This window comes from Rhinoraja longicauda, chromosome 43, assembly GCF_053455715.1.
Source record: "Rhinoraja longicauda isolate Sanriku21f chromosome 43, sRhiLon1.1, whole genome shotgun sequence".
Taxonomy (NCBI): domain Eukaryota; kingdom Metazoa; phylum Chordata; class Chondrichthyes; order Rajiformes; family Arhynchobatidae; genus Rhinoraja; species Rhinoraja longicauda.
The window spans coordinates 6090967-6118787 of NC_135995.1; the positions used below are offsets into that span (position 1 = coordinate 6090967).

Sequence of the window (27821 nt, forward strand, 5' to 3'; positions counted from 1 at the left end):
GGGGGAGTTCTGCAGTTGTACAGGGCCCTAGTGAGACCGCACCTGGAGTACTGTGTGCAGTTTTGGTCTCCAAATTTGAGGAAGGACATTTTTGCTATTGAGGGCGTGCAGCGTAGGTTCACCAGGTTAATCCCCCAGAATGGCGGGACTGTCGTCTGTTGAAAGACTAGGCTTGTATACTCTGGAATTTAGATGGATGAGAGGGATCTTATTGAAACATATAAGATCGTTAAGGGATTAGTGTGGCGAGTCTGGAGGCTTGTACTTTGTTAAAGAAGTTTATTGCGGCAGCAATATTCAATTACAAAGGATAACAAACGAGATTACAGACAACCATTAACTCAAACTGTTCACATCGAAGTTCTCTTCCCACTGCCTGGTTTTTGGGCTCCAAAACCACCACCTGACCTAGCTGGCCAATCAGCGGGTTCGACTCTCAGGACCAAACCCTATGGTCGCACCACCATGTGACCTTGCTGGCCAATCCGAGGGTTCGACTGTCAGGACCAATCCCTATGGTCGCTACCATAGACAGGAAGTTGTCATAAACAGGAAGTGCAGGTCAGAAAGGGAAACCTCATGGTGTAGACAGTGTGATTCATCTGTGTGTAATCTGCTGCCACCCTTCGTCACAGTTTGTTAGACGCAATGTCTGTAAGTAATTATGTTTAGTGACATCATCTTTATATGTTCCTATACTAAACGTATATTCTAACTAAACCCTATGTTATTTCTTTTTGTGCCTAAACGTTACAGTTTCACATTTGAATTCAGTAAAGCATCAAACGACAGCTCGTCTCTACTGGTCTTTATTGGGTCAATTGTTTAGCTTGCTCGATAGCCGGATAGGGACATTCGGCGAGTCCAGTATAAAACCCCTTGCCTCGACTAAACCCCTCCTCGACTGTGAGATGTAAATGTGAGTGCTCACAATCACGATGCCAGAGACAAAGTCGTGGAAACAAGACAAGTTTATTCACGGGTCTGCAGAGCCGGGTGCCTCTCCAAACAGAGACTCACCGAGACAAAGACAGTGCCTTCTCTTTATACAGTACAACTTCGTTGAATCTCCCTCCCTTTTGCTGAATCCCCCTCCCCTTCGAGCTCCTTCCAATCAGAGCGCTGAGGTGCACAATCTTCTGTACCGCCCCGGGTACCCCCTCCAGATCATACATTGTATGTGCATGGCAATTGGCAGTTCTCCGATCGGGGGCGTATTTGCAATATTCATTTACCTCATTGAGCAAGCGCAGTAGTTATCCACATGACCCTTAGTTACCTTCATGACCCATTTCAACCCATCCCTGCTGCTTAGACACTCTCCTAAATTTACGGCCCTTTGTCCAGCCTGCCTCTATCCCTGTACCACATTATCAGTGCCCCAACGAACTCGGTGGTAGTTCAATCACCCTGTCCCTGACGGTTTAATAGCCCTGTCCCTGGTGGAGTGGTAGTTCAACCATCCTGTCCCTGACGGTTTAATAGCCCTGTCCTTGGTTGAGTGGTAGTTCAATCATTCTGTCCCTGGCGGTTTAATAGCCCTGTCCCTGGTAGAGTGGTAGTTCAATCGTCCTGTCCCTGGTGGTTTAATCCTGTTTCTCACATCGACCAAGCCCCTCGCCTCGACCAAGCCCCTCGCCTCGACCAAGCCCCTCGCCTCGACCAAGCCCCTCGCCTCGACCAAACCCCTCGCCTCGACCAAACCCCTCGCCTCGACTAAACCCCACACCTCGACTAAACGTCACCTCACACCCAATCCTAGCCTCCACTGAACTTTACCTCAACCAAAGATACTAGAGGAACAAGGTTGACCACTCGACCATAAAAACCGTAGTACGTCATGACGCCATTTTAGTGGGCAGAAACTTGCAGAAATCATTTAAAAAGAAAAATAACAAAAATCTGTGAATTGATAGATGAGACATATTCTGCATTTTAATGGTATCATCACACACACTGTTCCCCCACAACACTGATTACACTGCGAGAGGCAGAGCGAGCGGGGGGGGGATAGCAGGAGCAGCAGCATTTTCCCCGTTCCCAGGCTCCCGAGAGGACATTTATCCGGCATCTTCTGCCCACTCTCCATGTCAAAGCTCCCTGGGATAAATAGCGGGAGCGGGAGAGAGGCAGCGATTAGTCGAGGCGGGGATTAGGTGTGAGGTGGAGTTTAGTGGTGTTTAGTGGTGTGGTGGAGTTTAGTGGTGAGGTGGGAGGTTTAGTTGAGGTAAAGTTTAGTCTTGCTCAGTTTAGTGAGGTGACATTCAGTGAGTTTTGCACATTAATGAAATTTAGTTAATTGAGATTTAGTTGAGGTAAGGTTTAGACGAGGTGAAGTTTAGTTGAGGTAAATTTTAGTCGTGAGGTGGGGTTTAGCCAAGGCGGTTTAGTGAGGTGAGGTTTAGTGAGGAAAAGTTTAGTGGAGGTGAGGGTTTTGTTAAGGTGTGGGGTTGAGTCAAGGTGAGGTTTGGGTTGAGGTGAGGTTTAGTTGAGGTAAAGTTTAGTCGTGAGGCGGGAAGTTTAGTTGAGGTAAAGTTTAGTCTTGTGCAGTTTAGTGAGGTGAGATTCAGTGAGTTTTGAGGTTTAGTGAAATTTATTTAATTGAGATTTAGTTGAGGCGAGGTTTAGACAAGGTGAGGTTTAGTTGAGGTGAGGTGGGGTTTAGGCAAGGCGGTTTAGTGAGGTAGGCTTTAGTGAGGTTTGAATTAAAGTTTAGTCGAGGCAAAAGTTTAGTCGAGGTGAGGTTTAAGAGAGAAGAAGATTAGTCGTGAGGTGTGAGGTTTAGTGGAGGTGAGGGGTTTAGGTGTGAGGTGAAATATAGTAGTGAGGTGTGTTTAGTTGAGGGGCGACGTTTAGTGAGGTAAAGTTTAGTCAAGGCGAGGATTTAGTCGAGGTGTCAGGTTTAGCCGAGGTGGGGTTTCGTCGAGGTGGGGTTTAGTCGAGGTGGGGTTTAGTGAAGGTGGGGTTTAGTCGAGGTGGGGTGTTGCCGAGGTGAGATTTAGTCGAGGTGAGGTGTGAAGTGAGTGGCTGAGCTCAGGAAGGGAGACCGAGGTGCTGCTGAAGGAGACAAGACCATTTCTGGGATGCAGCGCTCAGAGGTGAGACTCCAGGGAGCTTTGACATGGAGAGTGGGCAGAAGATGCCGGATAAATGTCCCCTCGGGAGCCTGGGAACGGGGAAAATGCTGCTGCTCCTTCTCAGATCATCACAACCCCAGGAATTGGTGTCAATGAGGAGTGGATGAGCTCCCTGGGCTCTGAAGTGGATCACTGACATTAATATTAATCTGGGAGGCCATTCAGACCATCTCCCTCATCCTTCTAGTTGTCTGTCTCCATCTGGCAACTTTCCCCAGCTGTGAGGAAAGAATATTAACCTGAAATATTCACTCCGTTTCTACCTCCACAGATGCTGCCTGGCTTGCTGATTATTATCTCGGGCAATTTTTTTTTTTTACAATAGTGTTTTTGCAGGAGCCACTGTGTGCTGCTCCTGACTTCAGTGTGGGGGAAGTCCATGATTGTCACTGTCTTCATTGCCAGAAATGTAGACACTGATGTCTGTTGGCTGGAAGTTGCGATCTTGAATCTTGACAGGCAACATTTTGGGTCTGGACCATTCAGGCAGATCACGCCAGACCTGCACTATAAATGCAGTTTCCTCTCTTACTGTGATATGGTTTATTCTTGGAATCAATAATGTGTTGATCTTCCTGGAATGTAATTAACAGCTGATTTCTTTCAACCGTAGAAAAAAACTCACTATATTCTGAGTGAAGAAATATCTAATTTCTATCCTGAAGAAGTTACCCTTTAATTTTAAGTAGTGATTCTTTATCCTGGAATTGTCCTGTATTAAATTTTTTAAATGATATTTTCAAATCTGTTTTGGAATTAATATCTGATGATTACAGATTATGCACCAAAGTGAATCAGATACAATGTTTGTTTTTCCAGGATGCTGACAAGTTCAAAGACATTGCTGGCTATTTTTCCAAGGAAGAGTTTGAAGAAATAAGTGACTGGGAGAAGCTCCGTTATAAGAACGTGAAGCGGAATTATGAAGCCATGCTTGCTGTTGGTTTGTACAAAATTTTGTCTACTTTTTTTTTCCTTTTTGCCCTTTTCTAATGATGCATTTTGACATGAGTTTTTTTTCCCCACATGAAAACTAAATAGATCTGTGGTTTCTGAGACCAGGTCCTTGGTGAGATCCTTCCTTTTCACCATTTCATTCCACAGGTATACTTTGACATCAAGCATCCAGTCCAGACAGTGTTCATGGCTGAGTACGAAAAACCTGTGTTGAGTAACTACTTTGAGAATTCAGGAATATCCTCAACCTCTTGCATCCGTGCTCAAGGTTCCCACCTGATCCAACATTGGATCTATCGTTCCCATGTTTAAGAAGGCCATTGTGATCTACCTCACTGACTTCCATCTGGTAGCACTTAGATTCACGGTAATAAAGTGCCTACAGAGGTTGGCTAGGGTGCAAATCCACTCTTGCCTCACAAATGTTAGACAGAGCTCTAGGGGATAGTGGAATCAAGGGATATGGGGAGAAGGCAGGCACAGGTTACTGATTGTAGATGATCACAATGAATGGCGGTGCTGGCTCGAAGGGCCAAATGGCCTCCTCCTGCATCTATTTTCTATGTTCTATGACTTGGATCCACTTCAGTTTGTGAACTGTCAAAGCTGGTCAACAGTAAATGCTATCTCACTGGCTCTGCACTCTGCTGTAGACCATCGAGAATACATGTCAGACAGCTATTCATCAACTACAGCTTGGCATTCAACACTATCATCCCCTCCAAATTACCAGTAAGGCCCAGTACCTGGTTCTCTGTGCCTTCCTTTGCAACTGGATGTGAGAGAGAGGGAAATTGGTTGAGTGGTGCTGCAACAATAACCTCCAGCTGAACTCTTAACAAACTTGTGCAGATGTACTGTAGAAAGTATCCTGACTGGTTGCATCATGGCCTGCTAAGGCAATTCAATGCAGAGGAATGCAAGAGGCTGCATGGTGTGGTGGACTCGACCCAGTCCATCACAGGCACACACCTCCCCACCATCAATAGCATCTACATGAGAACCCACCTCAAGAAGGCGGCATCGGTCATCAAGGTTCCCATTCATCCGGGCTGTTCTCTCATCTTGCTGCTACAATCAGGTAGGAGGTACTGAAGCCTGAAGTCTCACCACCAGGATCAGGATTTGCTACTTTCTGACAACTATATTCTTGAAACCATATGTGCAATCCTAATGCAACCGTGATTCCTATTGCACAACCATAGACTTTTCATAACAACGTAATTTGACTGATGTCTTGTAGAGTTGCACAGTCTTCTCGCAGCAGTCTTACAGAATTTCTACATAATTAGTTTTATGTATATCCGTCTCTAAACCTGTTATGCTTCTGCAAAGTAGCCTTTCGTTGTATCTACATCGTACATGCATACAACAATAAATTTGACATAATTTGGAAAAATTGGGATCGGGATCAAACAAACCTGTGTCGTCACTTGTGCATGCCAGAGACTGAGTTATTCCAACACTTTGTGTTTTATCCTTGAAGTTCCTCTTTTAACATGTCACTGCTCCCTCAAGTACAGCACACTCCTGCAAAACATTTCCATAATGAGCCTTGGAAAATGGGAATATATTTCCATATGTCTGGAAAAACCCATTGGAGGAAAACACAGGCAGTGATTTCTGTTGTGTGAAGGAATGAGTAATTGAAGATACAGACTCCAATCTGAGACTAACTGTTTGGTCCACTGTGCAACAGTAATTCCTGCGCTCCTTAATGTCCCAGAGACAGGTACTACTTGCAACAGGCTCCACAAGTTTGTAGATGCTTAATCAAATGTGTCATTAATGACGCATTTATAAGTTTGCAGATGACACCGCTGTCTGGTCATGAACAATGAGGAGACAGAGTACAGGATGGAGAAAGAGTACCTTGTAACTTAGTGTCAAATTAACAACATCCCCTTCAATGTCACAAGATGAAAAGCTAGTTCTCGACTTCAGGATAGAATACATGCCCCAATCATCATCAATAGTGCCAAAGTTCAAAGGATTCTTGGGCGTAAGATTACCAACAATTCTTTGTGGACCAATCTCATTGAAACAACAGCCACTGTTCCCCACAGTTAACAGACTACTGAATGGTCCTTCGATAAGCTAGATACAGTCCCGATTCTCCAACCTAGTTCATTTTCTCTGGAACTGTTGCATGATAATACTGAGAAATATATTTTGCAGTCTGCCATCTTTCCCTTCACTCTACCTTTTCTACTTGTGATGTATTATGTGATTTGATTGGATAGCATGCAAGTTAAAGCTTTTCCCAGTATTGCAAACACGTGACAACAATAAACATAAACCAACTGCTCTCTTTCAGTGAAGATAAATACTTGAAGTTGGCCATAACAGATGATGAGCATTTTTATTTTTCACAGGGTTGGATGTACCAAAGCCAGAATTCATGACAAATCGGAGGAGAAGGCGTCAAACCCAAGTCTACGAATCTAGCGAATCAGATGAGGATTCGACACCTAAACTTCTGACAAAAAATGCAAAACGTAATTTAAATCTGTTTGAAATATGAAATGCAGTTTTTCAACTATAATTGATTCTAATCAATTTGGCCATTAGCCTATGGAATCTGGTGCAAGGGTGATTTTATTCTTATCTTTGGAGTGGTAGGATACTTGTTAAATTGGAAATGTTTTTCCCAATGTGTTATTTATGAAATGTAAATTTACTTTTCCTAATTTTTAATTTTGTGATATGTTGCTTCCATTTTTAACACTAAAACATTAGATATATCCAGAATTGCCAAACTATTGAGATACAGTCTGTGCTTTTCCAAAGCAGCACTGATGTAGCACTTTTTTTCCTAAGGAGTCAGAATCTTTAGGCATCCTTTTAAGAATGCAAAAGGCAAGAATATGAAAAGAAAGCCCGTCGTAAAGGTAAGAACAGAAATTATTCCCAGGATAAAGGACATGTGAGAATTAACAGAGTGGCTCTACATTGGCATTTTATTTTCTACAAGATAGAAATGACTGCTTTTTAGACAAATCTTCGTCACTGCCGTTGGAGTCAGGTGCTAACATTCGCAAATAAGTTTTTATTGTTGAAAGAGGAACAATTGTTCCCACATTTTCCCATAACATATAACATATAACAACTACAGCATGGAAACAGGCCTGTCCGGCCCTACCAGTCCACGCCGACCATTCTCCCTGACCTAGTCTCATCTACCTGCACTCAGACCATAACCCTCCAATCCCCTCCTATCCATATACCTATCCAATTTACTCTTAAATAATAAAATCGAGCCAGCCTCCACCACTTCCACCGGAAGCCCATTCCATACAGCCACAACCCTCTGAGTAAAGAAGTTCCCCCTCATGTTACCCCTAAACCTTTGTCCCTCAATTCTGAAGCTATGTCCCCTTGTTGGAATCTTCCCCACTCTCAAAGGGAAAAGCCTACCCACGTCAACTCTGTCCGTCCCTCTCATATTTGCTGACAATATCAAACTTCCTTTTAGAGTAGAGTATGAAAGACGAGAGTTCACTGAAATATTGCACACAAGGCAGTTACTGCTTTTATTAGTAGCTTATTTGAGTATCCAAGTTAATAATGCGATGGAAGAAATAATCGAGAAGAAGTAGAGCCAATCTATTTGTGTCCTTATGAATCACAGGTTGCACCAAAATGTCTCTTTACAGGTCATTACAGGGGAGGGCAAAAGAGATTTGGGAGGAGCCGCTGAGGAAACGAAGGAAGGCACAGTGTTGGTGAAAAGAATCAAAAGAGCAACAGGTAATTCTGTTTGTAAAAGTAAAACTCAAAATCCTGTGCATTCCAGTAAATGATGGAGATGATATAATGACCATCTGACTACCACCATGTCATTTCAATTCAATTCATAGAACATGTTGCATATTATGTAACTAACTTCCATATTTTACAGTTCAACCACTTACCTGACTTGAAACAATGTAATTAGGTTATTTTTGGCTTTCTTTTTTCAGTTTTGGGATCTACAAGCGAGGAAACGACCAAACAGACAGACAAAATAATTTATAATTTACGAAATAAAAAGAGGATCATCTATACAAAAGAACAGGAGCTCCGTAATGACGATTACCTGTGTATGTCCAAAGGAACCAATTTATTTCTTCAAAGCAACCATATTTCATTAGGAGCATTGAAGTGATGGCATTGTGCATTGGTAGCCAGTGCAATGGTGGAACAATGCGGGCTTTGGTTCAAGAGCACAAAATTGTGTTCACTCAAGAAGAATTTTTTTCTTTTAACATTAATCACTGGTACTTTCCGTAACATTTGATGTTAACTTCTGGAATTATGTCAGACATTGGAATCTGACATTGATTCCCCGGTAAACTGACAGTGACTGTTTAAAGAAAGTGTGGTTCATGTCCAATTTATGTAGGCACTTTCCTGGTAACTGTGGGCATCATAAAGGATGTGAATGTAAGAGTATTGCTTTGTGTATTATTAATGTAGGGCTATGTGCAGTATGACCAACTGACGTTACCAAAAATATTAATCAAACTGTTGTGATACATTGTGGGAAGAACAATGAATTGTTAATCTTTCTTTACCTTCTTGTCTTTTAACTTTTCCTGCTATGTCATTTTGTGGGTATCTATGTCATTTTGTGAGTTATTTTGCCATCTACCTTCTTGTCAGCAATAATCTTGGAAACATTGCAGGTGCCTTGCTCTAAGATGTCTTTGAAGATGTCTATTTGCCAACTGTCATAACTTTCCATCTAATTTCCTAATCTAAGCAATCTGACCTTAATATATCAGTAAATGGCTTAATATATTTCTCTATGTTCTGTTTTCACTTCATCACTCATAACATCAATGTACGTTCCTGGCATTTAAACAAGGAGTCCCAAAGGATTCTTTATTGCAAAGCTACCAGTTAATTCTGTCATGTTGCACAAGATATCCAGCATCATCTGTGGAAAGAGAAACACAAATAATGTTTGAGGAGGAAGACCCTTTGTTCGAACTTCAATATGAGATGCTAACACTGTTTTTATTTCCATAATTCTTCTCTGACTTGCTGGGATTACCAGCATTCATCTTGGATAGAACGTTTCCAGACTCATTTCAGTTTCAAATTCATTTTCCCACGAATTCAGCATTTTTTTCCTTTCTATATGAAGATTGAATTTGACAACACAAATATTTGATTTCCCTTTTGTGAAATGCTCTCTTTCTTTGACATTTTTGATTAATCTTCTCTCTTATTCCACCACATGATTCCCTGAGCCAAATCTGTTCATCACAGTTGCACTCATGAAAAATTATATTAGTCCGGCCAACTCAACCTTGTCTTACATTTGGTAAAGTGCAGTTTAGATACAAACCATACATTTACCTTTCTACATTGTATACTTTATTAAATCTCTTTTCTTTTTGCATAGTTATAGGGTGCAAGTTGCATCAGGAGTTAAAATTGGCAAGTAATAAAGGTACAGTAGCCTGGATATAGGGTGCAAGTTGCATCAGAAGTTAATATTGGCATGTAACAAAGGTAATGCTAGGGTGGTTAAAGAGATTTCAATATGCAGGCAGACTGGGAAAATCAGTATGATACAGGACCCCAAGAAAGGGAGTTTGTAGATTGCCTCCAAGATGGATTCTTTGAACAGCTTGTATTGGAGCCTACCAGGGAGAAGGCAATTCTGGATTTCGTGTTGTCCATTGAACCAGATTTAATAAGGGAACTCAAGGTAAAGGAACCACTTGGAGGTAGTGACTGTAATATAATTAGTTTTAATATGCAATTTGAGCGGGAGAAGGTTAAATCAGAAGTGTCAGTGTTGCAGTTGAACAAAGGGGACTATGAAGGCATGAGAGAAGAGCTGGACAAGGTGAAATAGAAAGGGATCCTAGCAGGAATGACGGTGGAACTGCAATGGCAGGAATTTCTGGGCATAATCCAGAAGATGCAGGATCATTTCATTCCAAAGGCGAAGATAGATTCTAACGGGAGTAGGAGGCAACCGTAGCTGACAAGGGAAGTTAGAGATGGAATAAAACGAAAAGAAAAGATGTATAAGATAGCAAAGAGTAGCGGGAAGCCAGAGGAGTGGGCAACTTTCAAAGGACAACAGAAGACGGCAAAAAGGGCAATATGGGCTGAAAAGATGAGGTAGGAAGCGAAGCTGGCCAAGAATATAAAGAAGGATAGTAAAAGCTTCTTTAGGTATGTTAAGAGAAAAAGATTAGTAAAGGCAAATGTGGGTCCCTTGAAGGCAGAAACGGGTGAAATGATTATGGGTAACAAGGAAATGGCGGAAGATTTGAACAGGTACTTTGGACCTGTCTTCACTAATGAAGGCACTAACAATCTTCCAGATGCACTAGTGGACAGAGCATCAAGGGAGTCAGAGGAACTAAAATAAATTTGCATTAGGCGAGAAATAGGATTGGGTAGACTGATGGGACTGAAGGCTGATAAATCCCCAGGGCCTGATGGTCTGCATCCCAGGGTACTCAAGGAGGTGGCTCTAGAAATCGTGGACGCATTAGTGATTATTTTCCAATGTTCAATATATTCAGGATCAGTTCCTGTGGATTGGAGGGTAGCTAATATTATCCCACTTTTCAAGAATGGAGCGAGAGAGGAAACGGGGAATTATAGACCAGTTAACCTGACATCGGTGGTGGGGAAGATGCTGGAGTCAATTATTAAATAGTTAATAACGGCACATCTGGATAGTGGTAAAAGGATTGGTCCAAGTCAGCATGGATTTATGAAGGGGAAATCCTGCTTGACTAATCATCTGGAATTTTTTGAGGATGTGACAAGTAAAATGGATGAAGGAGAGCAAGTGGATGTAGTGTTTCTAGACTTTCAGAAAGCCGTTGTTTGATTAGGTACCACACGGGAGGTTAGTGAGCAAAATTAAATCACATGGCATTGGGGGTAGGGTATGGACATGGATAGAGAATTGGTTGGCAGACAGGAAGCAAAGAGTAGGAATAAACAGGTCCTTTTCAGAATGGCAGGCAGTGGAGAGTGGAGTGCCGTAAGGCTCAGTGCTGGGGCCGCAACTTTTTACAATATAAGTGATTTGGATGATGGAAGTAGAAGTAACACTAGCACATTTGCGGATGACACAAAGCTGGGTGGCAGTGGGAACTGTGAGGATAATGTTAGGAGGTTGCTAGGTGAATTGGACAGGTTGAGTGAGTGGGCAGATGCATGGCAGATGCAGTATAATGTAGATAACTGTGAGGTTATCCACTTTGGCGGCAAAAATAAGGAAGCAGATTATTATATCAATGGTGTCAGATTAGGTAAAGGGGAATTGCAACGAGACCTTGGTATCCTTGTACACCAGTCACTGAAAGTAAGCGTGCAGGTACAGCAGGCTGTGAAGAAAGCTGATGGCATGTTGGCCTTCATAACAACAGGATTTGAGTATAAGAGTAAAGAGGTCTTTATGCAGTTGTATAGGGCCCTGGTGAGACCACATTTGGAGTATTGTGTGCCGTTTTTGTCTCCTAATTTGAGGTAGGACGTCCTTGCTATTTAGGCAGTGCAGTGTAGGTTCATGAGGTTAATCCCTGGGATGGAGGGACTGTCATATGAGGAAAGATTGGAAAGACTATGGTTACATTCACTGGAGTTTAGAATGATGAGAGTGGATCTTATAGAGACATAAAATTATAAAGGGACTGGACAAGGCAGATGCAGGAAAAATGTTCCCAATGTTGGGGGAGTCCAGAACCAGGGGACACATTCTAAGAATAAAGGGGAGGCCATTTAAAACTGAGGTGAGAAGAAACTTTTTCCCCAGAGAGTTGTGAATTTGTAGAATTCTCTGCCACAGCAGGCAATGGAGGCCAATTCACTGAATGAATTTAAGAGTTCGGTAGAGCTCTTGGAGCTGGTGGATTCCAGAGTTATGGGGAGAAGGCAGGTACAGGTTACTGATTGTGGATGATCAGCCATGTGCACTGTGAAGGGCCAAATGGCCTCCTCCTGTACCTATTTTAGATGTTTCTATGATGTTGGGGGAGTCCAAAACCAGGGACCACAGTTTAAGAATAAGGGGTAGGCCATTTAGAACCGAGATGAGGAAAAACATTTTCACCCAGAGAGTTGTGAATTTGTGGAATTCTCTGCCTCAGAAGGCAGTGGAGGCCAATTCACTGGCTGCATTCAAAAGAGAGTTAGATAGAGCTCTTGTGGCTAGTGGAATCGAGGGATATGGGGAGAAGGCAGGAACAAGGAACTGATTGTGGATGATTAGCCATGATCACATTGAATGGTGGTGCTGGCTCGAAGGGCCGAATGGCTTACTCCTGCACCTATGTCAATGGTCTTAATTCATCTGCCTTGTTACAAATGCTTCATAAGTTCACATAATAGACTTACTTTTATCCTTCAAAACACTTTTCTTGGAGTTGACTCCATGCACTACAGCACTGTTACCGTTAAACATACTCTGCATTACATCATGCTTGTTATTACTAAATGCAAAATTATATTCCATGGTCATGATTTTTCTCTTGATGTTTATAAATATCCATACAGTTCAACACGGCAGCCATTTTGAATTTAATAGCGGCATCTTACCCCGAAGATATTCATGGGGGACAAACATCACAAAGGGATTCTTCACAAATCGGCCACTATTAATCTCTCACATTTTCAATGCTTCCTCAGAAGAGTAATTTTGGAAAGAGTAATTTTTCCAAGATCTTCTGCACAACATCTACATCATGGTCGTATTATATTCTGAAATACTTTTAATAAGATAACATCTTTTGTGGATCAACAAGCATTTTCAGTACCAAGTGCAGCCATTTTCAATAACGCCAACACCCTGATCAGTTCTTAATTTTATATTTTCCGTTTTAGTTTGTGAAGCCCGTGAGACGTTTTTTATTGAAGAATGCCCTGTGCATGGCCAACCAATCTTCATGAAGGACACTGTCATTGATTGCAATCGCCCCGATACAGCTCATTTAACTCTACCAGAGGGCCTCAGCATTGCCACGTCCAAAATTCGTAAAGCCGATCTTGGCGTCTGGAATGAAGAGAAGGTTATTCCCAGGGGCATTTATTTTGGACCCTATGAAGGAGAAGTTTCAAATGAACAAGAAGCTGCTATCAGTGGGTATTCATGGGCGGTAAGTGGTTCCAATAGTTCATCATGGAAAATGCTCAGCAGGTTTGATAACATTTGTTGAAGAAAGATCATCATCCTGAAATGTGAGCTGTGTTTTATCCTCCACGAATGCTGCCTGCCTTGCTGGGTATCTCCTGAATTCTCTGTTTTTATTACAATTTTTTTGTAGCTGATTTATTTTATATTCTAATCAAAGTCATCAAGTTTCTTACCAATAAAGAAACAGTTTGAAGCTAACTGAAAATAATTTCTGTAACTTAGATTCTTAATTACATGTTTCCATTTTAATTTGGTTGTCAATGTGAATAGAGACTGAAGGGTCTGTGCTCTTTGTCTTTCTCTTCTGTTCCAGTGATTCCCACTTCACTGCTCAGACTGGCATCCCTCTCCCTCACCCAATCTCTGAGCTGACTCAGTGCCCCATCTCCTTCCTGCTCTGCTGCCCCTCTTTCACCCTGATGTCCGACCTCCTTGTTTGAGAATACATTGAACGTTTCTGACTAATCAGAAATCATTAGCACAGTGATATTACCAAAATTTTAAAACCTATTACAACCCGACAAAGCTCCTTGAAATTGCAAAATGTTTATTATATTCTTGGAGTTTCTTTGCCATGTGATTTAATTCGCAGGAATTTTCGAGTGCTCTGATATAAAAGTGTAATCAAGTAAAATAGGTGAAATGGTAGTTAGTTGAAGGGAACTGGGAACTGTAAGCTTCATGTTTGTTTTCTTTATCAATGTGGGTTTTTTTTAACCAAATATCTTTTTTATAGATCAGTAAGGCAAACAATGACACTGAATACATTGATGCACAGGATGAATCTAAATCGAACTGGATGAGGTAAGGGAAAGACTAATGCTTATCATAATAATAAGCAATAACTGGGTTATTTAAGAAAGGAGACACAAGAGACTGCAGATGCTGGAATCTTGGAGTAAAAGCAAAGTGTGAGAGGAACTCAGTGGGTCAGGCAGCATCTGTGCAGGGAATCGACAGACAACGTTTCGGGTGGGACTTTTTTCAGACTGATGGAGTACAAGGGAATAAAGCTGGAAAAGAGAGGTGTGGGTGGGACAAAGGTGGGCAAGTGAGGGGAAAGAAACATAGAAAATAGGTGCAGGAGGAGGCCATTTGGCCCTTTGAGCAGGCACCGCCATGTACTGTGATCATGGCTGATCATCCACAATCAGTAACCTATGCCTGCCTTCTCCCCATATCCCTTGATTCCACTAGCCCCAAGAACTCTATCTGACTCTTTTAAATTCATCCAGTGAATTGGCATCCACTGCCTTCTGTATCGGAGAATTCCACAAATTCACAACTCTCAGGGTGAAAATGCTTCTTTTCACCTCAGTTTTAAATGGCCTCTCCTTTATTCTTAGATTGTAGTCCCTGGTTCTGGACACCCCCAACATTGGGAACATTTTTCCTGTATCTAACTTGTACAGTCCTTTTATAATTTTATACGTCTCTATAAGATCCCCTCTCATCTTTCTAAACTCCAGTGAATACAGGTCCAATTTTTCCTCATATGACAATCCCGCCATCCCAGGGATTAACCTGGTGAATCTACGCTGCGCTGCCTCAATAGCAAGGACGTCCTTCCTCAAATTAGGAGACCAAAACTGCACACAATACTCCAGATGTGGTTTTACCAGGGCCGTATACAACTGCAGAAGGACCTCTTTGCTCCTATACTTAAATCTTCTCGTTATGAAGACCAACATGCCATTGGCTTTCTTCACCGCTTACTGTACCTGCACACTTACTTTCAGTGCCTGGTGTACAAAGACACCCAGGTCTCGCTGCACTTCCCCTTTACCTAATCTGACACCATTGAGATAATAATCTGCCTCCTTGTTTTTGCCACCAAAGTGGATAACCTCATGCTTTGTGTCATCTGTAAACTTGCTAGTGTTACTAATAATTCCATCATCCAAACCATTAATTTATATGGTGAATAGTTGCGGCCCCAACACTGAGCCTTGCGGCACTCCACTCGCAACTGCATGCCATTCCAAGAATAACCCGTTTATTCCTACTCTTTGCTTCCTGTCTGCCTTCCAATTCTCTATCCATGTCAGTACCCTACCCCCAATACCAATTTTGCTCACCAACCTCCCGTGTGGGCCCTTATCAAAGGCCTTCTGAAAGTCTACATACACTACATCCACTGGCTCTCCTTCATCCATTTTACTTGTCACATCAAAGAATTCCAGAAGATTAGTCAAGCAAGATTTCCCCTTCATAAATCCATGCTGACTTGGACTTATCCTTTTACTGCCGTTTTTGTCAAATGTGCCATTATTGCCTCTTTAATAATTGACTCAAGCATTTTCCCCACCACCGATGTCAGGCTAACTGGTCTATAATTCCCCGTTTTCTCTCCCGCTCCTTTCTTGAAAAGTGGGATAACATTAGCGACCCTCCAATCCACAGGAACTGATCGTGAATCTATTGAACATTGGAAAATGATCACCAATACGTCCACGATTTCTCGAGCCACCTCCTTGAATACCCTGGGATGCAGACCATCATGCCCTGGGGATTTATCAACCTTCAGTCCCATCAATCTACGCAATACTATTTCTCGCCTAATGCAAATTTCTTTCAGTTCCTCTGTCTCCCTAGATCCTCTGTCCTCTAGTACATGTGGGAGATTGTTTGTGTCTTCCTTAGTGAAGACAGATCCGAAGTACCTGTTCAACTCTTCCACCATTTCCTTGTTACCCACAATAATTTCACCCGTTTCTGCCTTCAAGAGACCCACATTTGTCCCAACTAATCTCTTTCTCTTAACATACTGAAAGAAGCTTTTACTGTCCTTCTTTATATTCCTGGCCAGCTTCCCCTCGTACTTCATCTTTTCAGCCCGTATTGCCCTTTTTGTTACCTTCTGTTGTCCTTTGAAAGTTCCCCAATCCTCTGGCTTACTCCCCTTAGAATCTTTCTTCCTCTTTGGAAATAAATGATCCTGCATCTTCTGGATTATGCCCAGAAATTCCTGCCATTGCTGTTCCACCGACATTCCTGCTAGGATCCTTTTCCAGTCGACCTTGGCCAGCTCCTCTATCATGCCTTCATAGTCCCCTTTGTTCAAATGCAACACTGACATTTCTGATTTAACCTTCTCCCTCTCAAATTGCAGATTAAAACTATTCAATATTATGGTCACTACCTCCAAGCTGTTCCTCAAGTTCCCTTATTAAATCTGGTTTGTTGGACAACACTGAATCCAGAAATGCCATCTCTCTGGTAGGCTGGAGTACAAACTGCTCGAAGAATCCATCTCGAAGGCACACTGCAAACTCCCTTTCTTGGGGTCCAGAACCAACCTTATTTTCCCTGTCTCACTGTGAACTGTGAGGAAGATGCTATGAGGTTTCAGGATGACTTGGACAGGTTGTGTGAGTGGGCGGATGCATGGCAGATATAGTTTAATGTGGATAAGTGTGAGGTTATCCACGTTGTTGGTAAGAATAGGAAGGCAGAGTATTATCTGAATGGTGTCAAGTTAGGAAAAGGGGACGTACAACGAGATCTGGTGTCCTAGTGCATCAGTCACTGAAAGGAAGCATGCAGGTACAGCAGGCAGTGAAGAAAGCCAATGGAATGTTGGCCTTCATAACAAGAGGAGTTGAGTATTGGAGCAAAGAGGTCCTTCTGCAGTTGTACAGGGCCCTAGTGAGCTCGCACCTGGAGTACTGTGTGCAGTTTTGGTCTCCAAATTTGAGGAAGGATATTCTTGCTATTGAGGGAGTGCAGCGTAGATTTACTAGGTTAATTCCCAGAATGGTGGGACTGTCATATGTTGAAAGACTGGATCGACTAGGCTTGTATACACTGGAATTTAGAAGGATGAGAGGAGGTCTTATCGAAACGTATAAGATTATTAAGGGGTTGGACACATTAGAGGCAGGAAACATGTTCCCAATGTTGGGGGAGTCCAGAACAAGGGGCCACAGTTTAAGAATAAGGGGTAGGCCATTTAGAACTGAGATGAGGAAAAACATTTTCAGTCAGAGAGTTGTAAATCTGTGGAATTCTCTGCCTCAGAAGGCAGTGGAGGCCAATGCTCTGATTGTATTCAAGAGAGAGCTGGATAGAGCTCTTAACGATAGCGGAGTCAGGGGGTATGGGGAGAAGGCAGGCACAGGGAACTGATTGAGAATGATCAGCCATGATCACATTGAATGGTGGTGCTGGCTCGAAGGGCCGTATGGCCTCATCCTGCACCTATTGTCTATTGTCTGCCTGCATATTGAAATCTCCCATAACCACAAACCTTTGTTACATGCCAGTTTTAACTCCTGCTGCAACTTAAACCCTATATCTACGCTACTGTTTGGGGGTCAGTAGATAACTCCCATTAGTGTCTTCTTACCTTTACAATTCCTCAACTCTATCCACAGTGACTCTATATCGTCAGACCCTATGTCACCTCTCACAAAGGACTGAATTTCATCCCTTCCCAACAGAGCTACCCCACCTCCTCTGCCCACCTGCCTGTCCTTTCTATAGGACTTATAACCCTGAATATTCAGTTCCCAGTCGTGTTCCAACTGCAGCCATGTCTCTGTAATCCCCACAATGTCATATCTACCAATCTCTAACTGAGCCTCAAGCTCATCCTCTTTACTTCTTATACTTTGCACATTCATATATAACACTTTTAATCCATTCAGATGAATACGTGGCTTGAAAAATGGTGCAAGGGGGAGGGATTCAAATTTTTAGGACATTGGAACCAGTTCTGGGAGAGGTGGGACCAGTACAAACAGGACGGTCTGCACCTGAGCTGGAATGGAACCAATGTCCTAGGGGGAATGTTTGCTAGTGCTGTCGGGGAGGATTTAAACTAATGTGGCAGGGGGATGGGAGCAGGGGCAGAGAGACAGAGGGGTGTAAAATGAGGGTAGAAGCAACAGGTAGCAAGGTGAAAAGTAAAAGTGGTAGGCAGACAAATCCAGGGCAAAAATCAAAAAGGGCCACTTTTCAACATAATTGTATAAGGGGTAAGAGAGTTGTAAAAACAAGCCTGAAGGCTTTGTGTCTCAATGCAAGGAGTATACGTAATAAGGTGGATGAATTAAATGTGGAGATAGTTGTTAATGATTATGATATAGTTGGGATTACGGAGACGTGGCTCCAGGGTGACCAAGGCTGTGAGCTCAACATCCAGGGATATTCTATATTCAGGCGGGATAGACAGAAAGGAAAAGTAGGTGGGGTAGCGTTACTGGTTAGAGAGGAGATTAAAGCAGTGGAAAGGAAGGACATTAGCTTGGAGGAAGTGGAATCGATATGGGTAGAGCTATGAAACACTAAGGGGCAGAAAACGCTAGTGGGAGTTGTGTACAGGCCACCTAACAGCAGTAGTGAGGTTGGGGATGGCATCAAGCAGGAAATTAGAAATGCATGCACTAAAGGTGCAGCAGTTATAATGGGTGACTTCAATCTACATATAGATTGGGTGAACCAAACTGGCAGGGGTGCTGAGGAAGAGGATTTCTTGGAATGTTTGAGAGATGGTTTTCTAAACCAACATGTCGAGGAACCAACGAGAGAACAGGCCAGTCGAGACTGGGTATTGAGTAATGAGGAAGGGTTAGTTAGCAGTCTTGTTGTGCGAGGCCCCTTGGGCAAGAGTGATCATAATATGGTAGAGTTCTTCATTTGGATGGAGAGTGATAAAGTCGATTCAGAAACAAGTGTTCTGAACTTAAAGAAAGGTAACTTTGAGGGTATGAGGCGTGAATTGTCCAAGATAGACTGGCGATTGATGCTGAAAGGGTTGACGGTGGACATGCAATGGAAGGCATTTAAAGGTCGCATGGATGAACTACAACAAGTGTTCATCCCAGTTTGGCAAAAGAACAAACCAGGAAAGGTAGTGCATCCGTGGCTAACAAGGGAAATCAAGGATAGTATTAAAACAAAAGATGAAGCATACAGATTAGCCAGAAAAAGTAGCATACCAGAGGACTGGGAGAAATTCAGAGTCCAGCAGAGGAGGACAAAGGGCTTAATTAGGAAAGGGAAAATAGACTATGAGGGAAAACTGGCAAGGAACATAAAAACAGAATGCAAAAGCTTTTATAGATATGTCAAGAGAAAAAGATTAGTTAAGGCAAATGTAGGTCCCTTGCAGTCGGAAACAGGTGAATTGATCATAGGGAACAAGGAGATGGCAGACCAATTGAACAAATACTTTGGTTCTGTCTTCACTAAGGAAGATATAAACCGTCTGCCGGAAATAGCGGGGGACCGGTGGTCTAATGAGATGGAGGAACTGAGGGAAATCCAGGTTAGTCGGGAAGTGGTGTTAGGTAAATTAAATGGATTAAAGGCAGATAAATCCCCAGGGCCAGATAGGGTGCATCCCAGAGTGCTTAAGGAAGTAGCCTCAGAAATAGTGGATGCATTAGTGATAATTTTTCAAAACTCTTTAGATTCTGGAGTAGTTCCTGAGGACTGAAGGGTAGCTAATGTAACCCCACTTTTTAAAAAGGGAGGGAGAGAGAAAACGGGGAATTATAGACCAGTTAGCCTAACATCGGTAGTGGGGAAAATGCTAGTCAGTTATTAAAGATGTGATAGCATCACATTTGGAAAGTGGTGAAATCATCGGACAAAGTCAGCATGGATTTACCAAAGGCAAATCATGTCTGACGAATCTTATAGAATTTTTCGAGGATGTAACCAGTAGAGTGGATAAGGGAGAACCAGTCGATGTGTTATATCTGGACTTTCAGAAGGCCTTCGACAAGGTCCCACATAGGAGATTGGAGTACAAACTTAAAGCACACGGTATTGAGGGTTCAGTTTTGTGGTGGATAGAAAATTGGTTGGCGGACAGGAAGCAAAGAGTAGGAATAAACGGGTCCTTTTCGGAATGGCAGGCAGTGACTAGTGGGGTACCGCAAGGCTCAGTGCTGGGACCCCAGTTATTTACAGTGTATATTAATGATTTGGACGAGGGAATTGAATGCAACATCTCTAAGTTTGCGGATGACACGAAGCTGGGTGGCAGTGTTAGCTGCGAGGAGGATGCTAGGAGGCTGCAGAGTGACTTGGATAGATTAGGCGAGTGGGCAAATGCATGGCAGATGCAATATAATGTGGATAAATGTAAGGTTATCCACTTTGGCAGCAAGAACAGGAAAGCAGAGTATTACCTGAATGGTGACCGATTGGGAGAAGGGGAGATGCAACATGACCTGGGTGTCATGGTGCACCAGTCATTGAAAGCAAGCATGCAGGTGCAGCAGGCAGTGAAGAAAGCGAATGGTATGTTGGCATTCATCGCAAGAGGATTTGAGTTTAGGAGCAGGGAGGTTCTGCTGCAGTTGTACAGGGCCTTGGTGAGACCGCACCTGGAGTATTGTGTGCAGTTTTGGTCTCCTAACCTGAGGAAAGACGTTCTTGCCTTAGAGGGAGTACAGTGAAGGTTCACCAGATTAATCCCTGGGATGGCGGGACTTGCATATGAGGAAAGACTGGATAGACTGGGCTTGTACTCGCTGGAATTTAGAAGACTGAGGGGGGATCTTATAGAAACATATAAAATTCTTAAGGGGTTGGAGAGGCTAGATGCGGGAAGATTGTTCCCGATGTTGGGGGAGTCCAGAACCAGGGGTCACAGCTTAAGGATAAGGGGGAAGTCTTTTAGGACCGAGATGAGAAAACATTTCTTCACACAGGGAGTGGTGAGTCTGTGGAATTCTCTGCCACAGAAGGTAGTTGAGGCCAGTTCATTGGCTATATTTAAGAGGGAGTTAGATGTGGCCCTTTTTGCTAAAGGGATCAGGGGGTTTGGAGAGAAGGCAGGTACAGGCTACTGAGCTGGATGATCAGCCATGATCATATTGAATGGCGGTGCAGGCTCGAAGGGCCGAATGGCCTACTCCTGCACCTATTTTCTATGTTTCTATTACTCATCTCACCTTTCACATCGATTCCTATTACACTTGGCCATTCTCTCCTATCCTTTCGTGAGCTTTCTGTCCCGTTAATTCTGGGGTCATAACTTTTCCTATACTCTCTTTCCCTTCAACTCCATCTTTGTTTATCCCATTTGACACCCCCCACTCCCCCCACTATTTAGTTTAAAAGAGGGGATGAATGGGAAATACATGACTCGGGGAAGGGAAATGGTCCATTTTACTCATTAATCCAGAAAGAATCAGCATTCTGTCTGGGCGATGCTTTCCTTGCCTAAACCAGCCTTTCTCCTTGGATCACTCCATGACCCACAACTCCTATCTCAAGCCTCATGCTCTTGGAATGTCACCTGATGCTGCAAAACTTTGCATCAAATATTCAGCCTGTCATGTCTTGATCTGTGACTGGGAGACTGATGCCACAGTTTATAATCAGGTCTTGATGTTAAAATCTGGGGTATCTCCGTGAAACCAATATTCCAAGAGAAGAATAACTCAATTCACGCCACGCTGCATCACAGCTGCTCTGTCTTTGCCTCCCTGTAAATAACACAGCCAGGGTCAACAGTGTTTAATTGTTCCACAATGAAATTCTAACTTCCTGCAGCTTAACAAGTCTGTTAACACAATAACATGCAGATAAATAGAAAGTAATCAATACAATACCAACAACAGTAATACCAGGTAGACATAAAAACAGAAAAGACTGGAAATACTGTGTAGGTCAGGCCGCTTCTGTGGGAAGAGAAACAAAGTTCAAGTTTCCTTCAGCAGTGTGCTGACAAAGGGTGTACAATATTTCAGGTTGAATTTGGACCATGGCTGGGGACATCTCCCATTCAACAGACTTTGCTGATATACTTTACGTTCTGTGTTCACTTATAATTTTAAGTGACTGTTGTACCTTCTATCTGTGCTTGTTGTGTGGCAGATTTGTGAACTGTGCCAGAAAGGAGGGGGAACAGAACCTTATTGCCTTCCAGCACCGGGGCAACATTTACTACAGGACCTGCAAGCCGGTTCCTCCTCACTGCGAGTTGCTGGTCTGGTACGGTGATGACTATGCCAAGGAGCTGGGAATCACATGGACCACAATGTGGATGTCAAACCAAGACCCAAAACGTGAGGATTCTGCACAAATCGGGGAACTGCAGGCAACTTTAATTGTGTGGGAAGGAACTGCAGATGCTGCAGATAGACATAAAATGCTGGATTTACTCAGGGGGACAGGCAGCATCTCGTGAGAGAAGGGATGGGTGATGTTTTGGGTCGAGACACTTCCGACTAGTTAGGGAAGAAGGAAACGAGAGATATTAAACGACGATGTAGAGAGATAAAGAACAATGAATGAAAGATATGCAAAAAAGTAAAAATAATAAACGAAACCTACCATTTCTGGACTATCTCCGACATCTCCCTACCGTTTCTGGACCTCACCATCTCCATCACAAGAGGAAGACTACTGACTGACATCTACTATAAACCCACTGACTTGCACAGCTATCTGGACTACACTTCATCCCACCTTGTCTCTTGCAAAAAGTCTATCCCCTACTCCCAATTCCTCCGTCTACGCCGCATCTGCGCCCGGGATGAGGTGTTTCACACTAGGGCATCAGAGATGTCCTCATTCTTCAGGAAACGGGGCTTCCCCTCTTCCATTATAGATGAGGCACTCTCTAGGGCCTCTTCTGTATCCCGCAGCTCCGCTCTTGCTCCCCCTCACCCCATTCGCAACAAGGACAGAATCCCCCTCGTTCTCACCTTCCACCCCATCAGCCAGAGTATCCAACAAATCATCCTCCAACATTTCCGTCACCTACAACGGGACCCCACCACTGGCCACATCTTCCCATCCCCTCCCCTCTCTGCGTTCCGCAGAGACCGTTCCCTCCGTAACTCCCTGGTCCACTCGTCCCTTCCTACCCGAACCCCGTGCACTTTCCCCTGCAACTGCACGAGATGCAACACCTGTCCCTTTACCTCCCCCTTCAACTACATCCAAGGACAGAAACAGTCTTTCCAGGTGAGACAGAGGTTCACCTGCACCTCCTCCAACCTCATCCGTTGCATCCGCTGCTCTAAATGTCAATTTCTTTACATCGGCGAAACCAAACGCAGGCTCGGCGATCGTTTCGCTCAACACCTTCACTCAGTCCGCCTTAACCAACCTGATCTCCCGGTGGCTGAGCACTTCAACTTCCCCTCCCACTTCCAGTATGATCTTTCTGTCATGGGCCTCCTCCAGTGCCATAGTGAGGCCCACCGGAAATTAGAGGAACAGCACCTCATATTTGGCTTGGGCAACTTGCAGCCCAGTGGTATGAACATTGACCTCAACTTTAGATAGTTCCTCTGTCCCTCTCTTCCCCTTCCCAGTTCTTCCTCTATCTTCCTGTCTCCACTTATATCCTTCCTTGACATCAGTCTGAAGAAGGGTCTCGACCCGAAACGTCACCCATTCCTTCTCTCCTGAGATGCTGCCTGACCTGCTGAGTTACTTCAGCATTTTGTGAATAAGGGAAACAGGCCTTTGTTATCTGTTTGTTTATGTGAAAATAAGAAGCTGGTGCGACATGGGTGGGGGAGGGATAGAGATAAAGGGAATGCCGGGGTTAGAAACAGAAACATAGAAAATAGGTGCAGGAGTAGGCCATTCGGCCCTTCGAGCCTGCACCGCCATTCAATATGATCATGGCTGATCATTCAGCTCAGTAGCCTGTACCTGCCTTCTCTCCATACCCCCTGATCCCTTTAGCAAAAAGGGCCACATCTAACTCCCTCTTAAATATAGCCAATGAACTGGCCTCAACTACCTTCTGTGGCAGAGAATTCTGTGGCTTGAAGTTAGAGAAATCTATATTCATACCACTGGGCTGCAAGCTGCCCAAGCAAAATATGAGATGCTGTTCCTCCAATTTGCGTTTAACCTCACTCTGACAATGGCGGAGACCTAGGACAGAAAGGTCAGTGTGGGAATGGGTAGGAGAATTAAAGTGTTTAGCAACCAGGAGATCAGGTAGGTTCAGGCGGACTGCGTGAAGGTGTTCAGCAAAACGATCGCCATAATCCGTCTATGTTTGGTCTTGCCAATGTATAAGAGTCCACATCTTGAACACAGTAGATGAGGTTGGAGGAGGTGCAAGTGAACCTCTGCCCAACCTGAAAGGACTGTTGGGGTGCCTGGACAGATTTGAAGGAGGAGGTATTGGGGCAGATGTTGCATCTCCTGCAGGGGAAGGTACCTGGGGAGGGGGTGGTTTGGGTGGGAAGGGCCCAATTAACCAGGGAGTTGCGGAGGGAACGGTTTCTGTGGAAGGCGGAAAGGGGTGGAGATGGGAAGACGTGACTAGTGGTGGGATACCGTTGGAGGTGGCGAAAATGTCGGAGGATTATGTGTTGTATGTGAGGGCTGATGGGGGTGAAAGGTAAGGACTAGCGGGACTCTGTCTCAGTTACGAATAGGGAGAGGGGGGGAAGGCAGAGCTGTGGGGTACCGAGGAAACAGGAGTGAGGCCTCATCTCTGATGGGAGAGGGGAACCTCCATTCCCTAAAGAATGAGGACATGTCAGATGTCCTGGTAGGGAACCCCTCATCTTGATGTGGCGTAGACGGAGGAATTAGGAGTAGGGGATGGAGTCTTTGCAGGAAGCAAGGTGGGAAGAAGTGTAGACAAGGTAGTTGTGGACTGTCAGTGGGTTTGTAATAGATGTCAGCCTGTGATGGAGACTGAGATCAAGAAAGGCGAGGGTGGTGTCAAAGATGGTCCAAGTGAATTTGAGTGCAGGATGGAAATTGGTGGTGAAGTTAATGAAGTCCATGAGTTCTGGATGGGTGCAGGAGGTAGTACCGATGCACTTGTCAATGTGACGGAGATAGAGGTCAGGGATAGGGCCAGTGTACGCCTGGAACAGGGATTGTTCAACACAATCAAACTTTAACTAATTTACTGTAAAATAATTACGGATGTTTAAAGTGGCACGTCAGAAACTATGATCAAAAACAAAGCAGCAGTTGTAGTAAGGATGAGAAATTTGCAGAATAGTGAAGTGCAGAGAATTGTGCTGAATGATGTCGCAGGTGTCAGAAGCACAAAAACTTTCTGGATGCACTGATTTTATTCAAAACATCCTTGTAGCAACTCACGCTGAATCACTGAGCATTTACAAAGATGCAGTCAGCCCCTTTGCCCTGCTGTCGTCCTCAGCAACTCCCAGCTCATGATGTTATTTGACATCTGCACTTTGCTTTTCACTTGCCCATTTTAACAAACCAGTTATCACACAGGGTTAGAAGAATTCTTAAAAACTTACTGACGTGTACCTTGTTCCTTGGGGGATATTAAAGACAGAATCCATCCCCCTCGAGTCTTTATCAGAATCATCTGGTGATTGATAACTCCCTCCTCCCCACAATCTTTCACTAGTCACGCCTGTAAATTATTTCAATTAACATCTCCGAGCAGCTCCATTAACACTGAAGCATTTACTAATCTGTCTTCCAAATCAGAGCGTGGATTTTTTGCTGAAAATGATCATTTCTGTTTCCTTCTCCAGCGGTAGACGGCGTGACCCAAGGAGACTGTCATCCCTGCCCTCACTGCACTGTAGCATTCTCCACGGTGGAGTACCTTACAAGGCACTTAAGAAGGCATCCTGAAGCCTCCAGACCAACGCCAGCTGGTCAACCTTCTTCCCCCAGAGTGGACACAGATCCACAAAGTAAACGTGAGCAGAGTCCGTTCACACCATCTGACAGAAGGAGGGCAATAGGGAAGTCAGGTGATATTCCAGGACGAATAACGGAGAGACGGCATGAATGTGCAGAATGTGGGAAGTGTTTCATGCGGGCAGGGACTCTCCATCGACACCAGCGGACCCACACCGGAGAGAGGCCGTACACATGTTCTGTCTGTGGGAAGGGCTTTGCACAGGCAGGGGACCTCCACCGACACCAGCGGACCCACACCGGAGAGAGGCTGTACACATGTTCTGTCTGTGGGAAGGGCTTTGCACAGGCTGGGAACCTCCACCGACACCAGCGGACCCACACCGGAGAGAGGCTGTACACATGTTCTGTCTGTGGGAAGGGCTTTGCACAGGCAGGGACTCTCCACCGACACCAGCGGACCCACACCGGAGAGAGGCCGTACACATGTTCTGTCTGTGGGAAGGGCTTTGCACAGGCAGGGGACCTCCACCGACACCAGCGGACCCACACCGGAGAGAGGCCGCACACATGTTCTGTCTGTGGGAAGGGCTTTGCACAGGCAGGGAACCTCCACCTACACCAGCGGACCCACACCGGAGACAGGCCGCACACATGTTCTGTCTGTGGGAAGGGCTTTGCACAGGCAGAGAACCTCCACCAACACCAGCGGACCCACACCGTAGAGAGGCCGTACACATGTTCTGTCTGTGGGAAGGGCTTTGCACAGGCAGGGCACCTCCACCGACACCAGCGGACCCACACCGGAGAGAGGCCATACACATGTTCTGTCTGTGGGAAGAGCTTTTTTTATCTCTCTCAGCAGAAAGCTCACACCTGCCGTGAAACGTGCCCCGTGTGAGGGAATGTTTTTAAGGACACAGCAGCTTTCACTGTTCACCTGAGAGCCTGTGTAGAACAGTAAAAGTTCACCAATTGTCAGTGCTATAATTTCCTTTATATTATTTCATTTTATATTATTTCAATTATCTCCTTTTGAATTACGTTGAGTAATTATTTATGTTTTCAGTCAGTATCAATATTGGCACTTGCTGTATTTCCCTCTTTATGGTGATACTTTGTGTGGAGAAGTCTGGGGTGTCAGGGATGGGTCCGTGGTTCCCACTCCCTGTGTGAATTGGGGACCAGGGACGGGTATCATTGCCGCATGTCCGACCCTCTCCAGACTGCATCTTCCGACTGGGATAGACTGCCCCCACTGGGATATTCTGACTGTGCTGTTGTGATGCAGTCTGGTTCTCGCACTGAGTTCATCAACACGGCGATTGATACAGCAGCCACTTTTATTGTTGCCGCAAGTCAGGAGAACCGTTCTGTGCCGTGGGCTCATTGCTCCGGTTACTTTGATCAAACTGCTGGTCCCTGCAGGTTTCACTTTATTCCTGTGAGATTTCTTGAAGCGGTGATCAGTAAAATGCTGACACTGGAGTTTGAACGTTTAAAGTGTTGTTCGAAGTATAAGGAGAAGGTGAGTTTGTAAATTGAATCGTTGGTTGATGTAATTTATTTAACGGAGGTTTGAGACCCGAAATTTGTTTTAATTTGTATTATTCTGCGTTGTATTTAAAATATTTCTGTGTGAGGCGATTGACCAGCACCCGCGTTGTCCCGGCTAAATCTGTTCATGTTATTCTCATGTTATTAAAGTAATTGTGTTGTGAATCAATGTGATTGGAGTATTTTTAATGGCGGTTGCATCAACTCCTGGGAGCTCCGTGCATCATGTTCCCTGTTGTTGCTGATGGGAAGTGCAGCGGCATAGTGGACGCACGGCGCTGGTCACTGTGTAATCCCCTCCTGCCTCATCACCAAACCTTCCCAGCGCTCGGCTCTCCACCCCCACCGCTGCAGCGCCTGCACACATGCACCGTCCAGTATTTATGCTCTTTGTTCAGCCGGCCGGCTTCACCCTCTGCAGCGCTGCATCAATACACACG

At 44.2% G+C, this 27821-nt stretch overlaps 2 protein-coding genes across 2 annotated transcripts in view; both read left to right on the forward strand.

Moving 5' to 3' along the window:
- The window catches only part of LOC144612204 (myelin-associated glycoprotein-like), a 760913-nt gene that overhangs the window by 124050 nt on the left and 609042 nt on the right, over positions 1-27821 (forward strand).
- Positions 649-27546, forward strand: LOC144612105 (uncharacterized). The gene is made up of 8 exons (XM_078431662.1): positions 649-654; positions 4242-4362; positions 6470-6592; positions 8057-8176; positions 12939-13210; positions 13985-14052; positions 22087-22277; positions 25713-27546. Exons 1-8 carry the CDS (start codon positions 649-651, stop codon positions 26723-26725), a joined length of 1914 nt encoding a protein of 637 aa, XP_078287788.1. The 3' UTR covers positions 26726-27546.

Excerpts from the sequence above, each read along its gene's own strand:
- LOC144612105 (XM_078431662.1), top strand. Across the intron at positions 6,593-8,056 it reads TCTGACAAAAAATGCAAAAC|TTTTGGGATCTACAAGCGAG; the intron begins GTAATTTAAATC and ends TTCTTTTTTCAG. Across the intron at positions 8,177-12,938 it reads CCGTAATGACGATTACCTGT|TTTGTGAAGCCCGTGAGACG; the intron begins GTATGTCCAAAG and ends TTTCCGTTTTAG.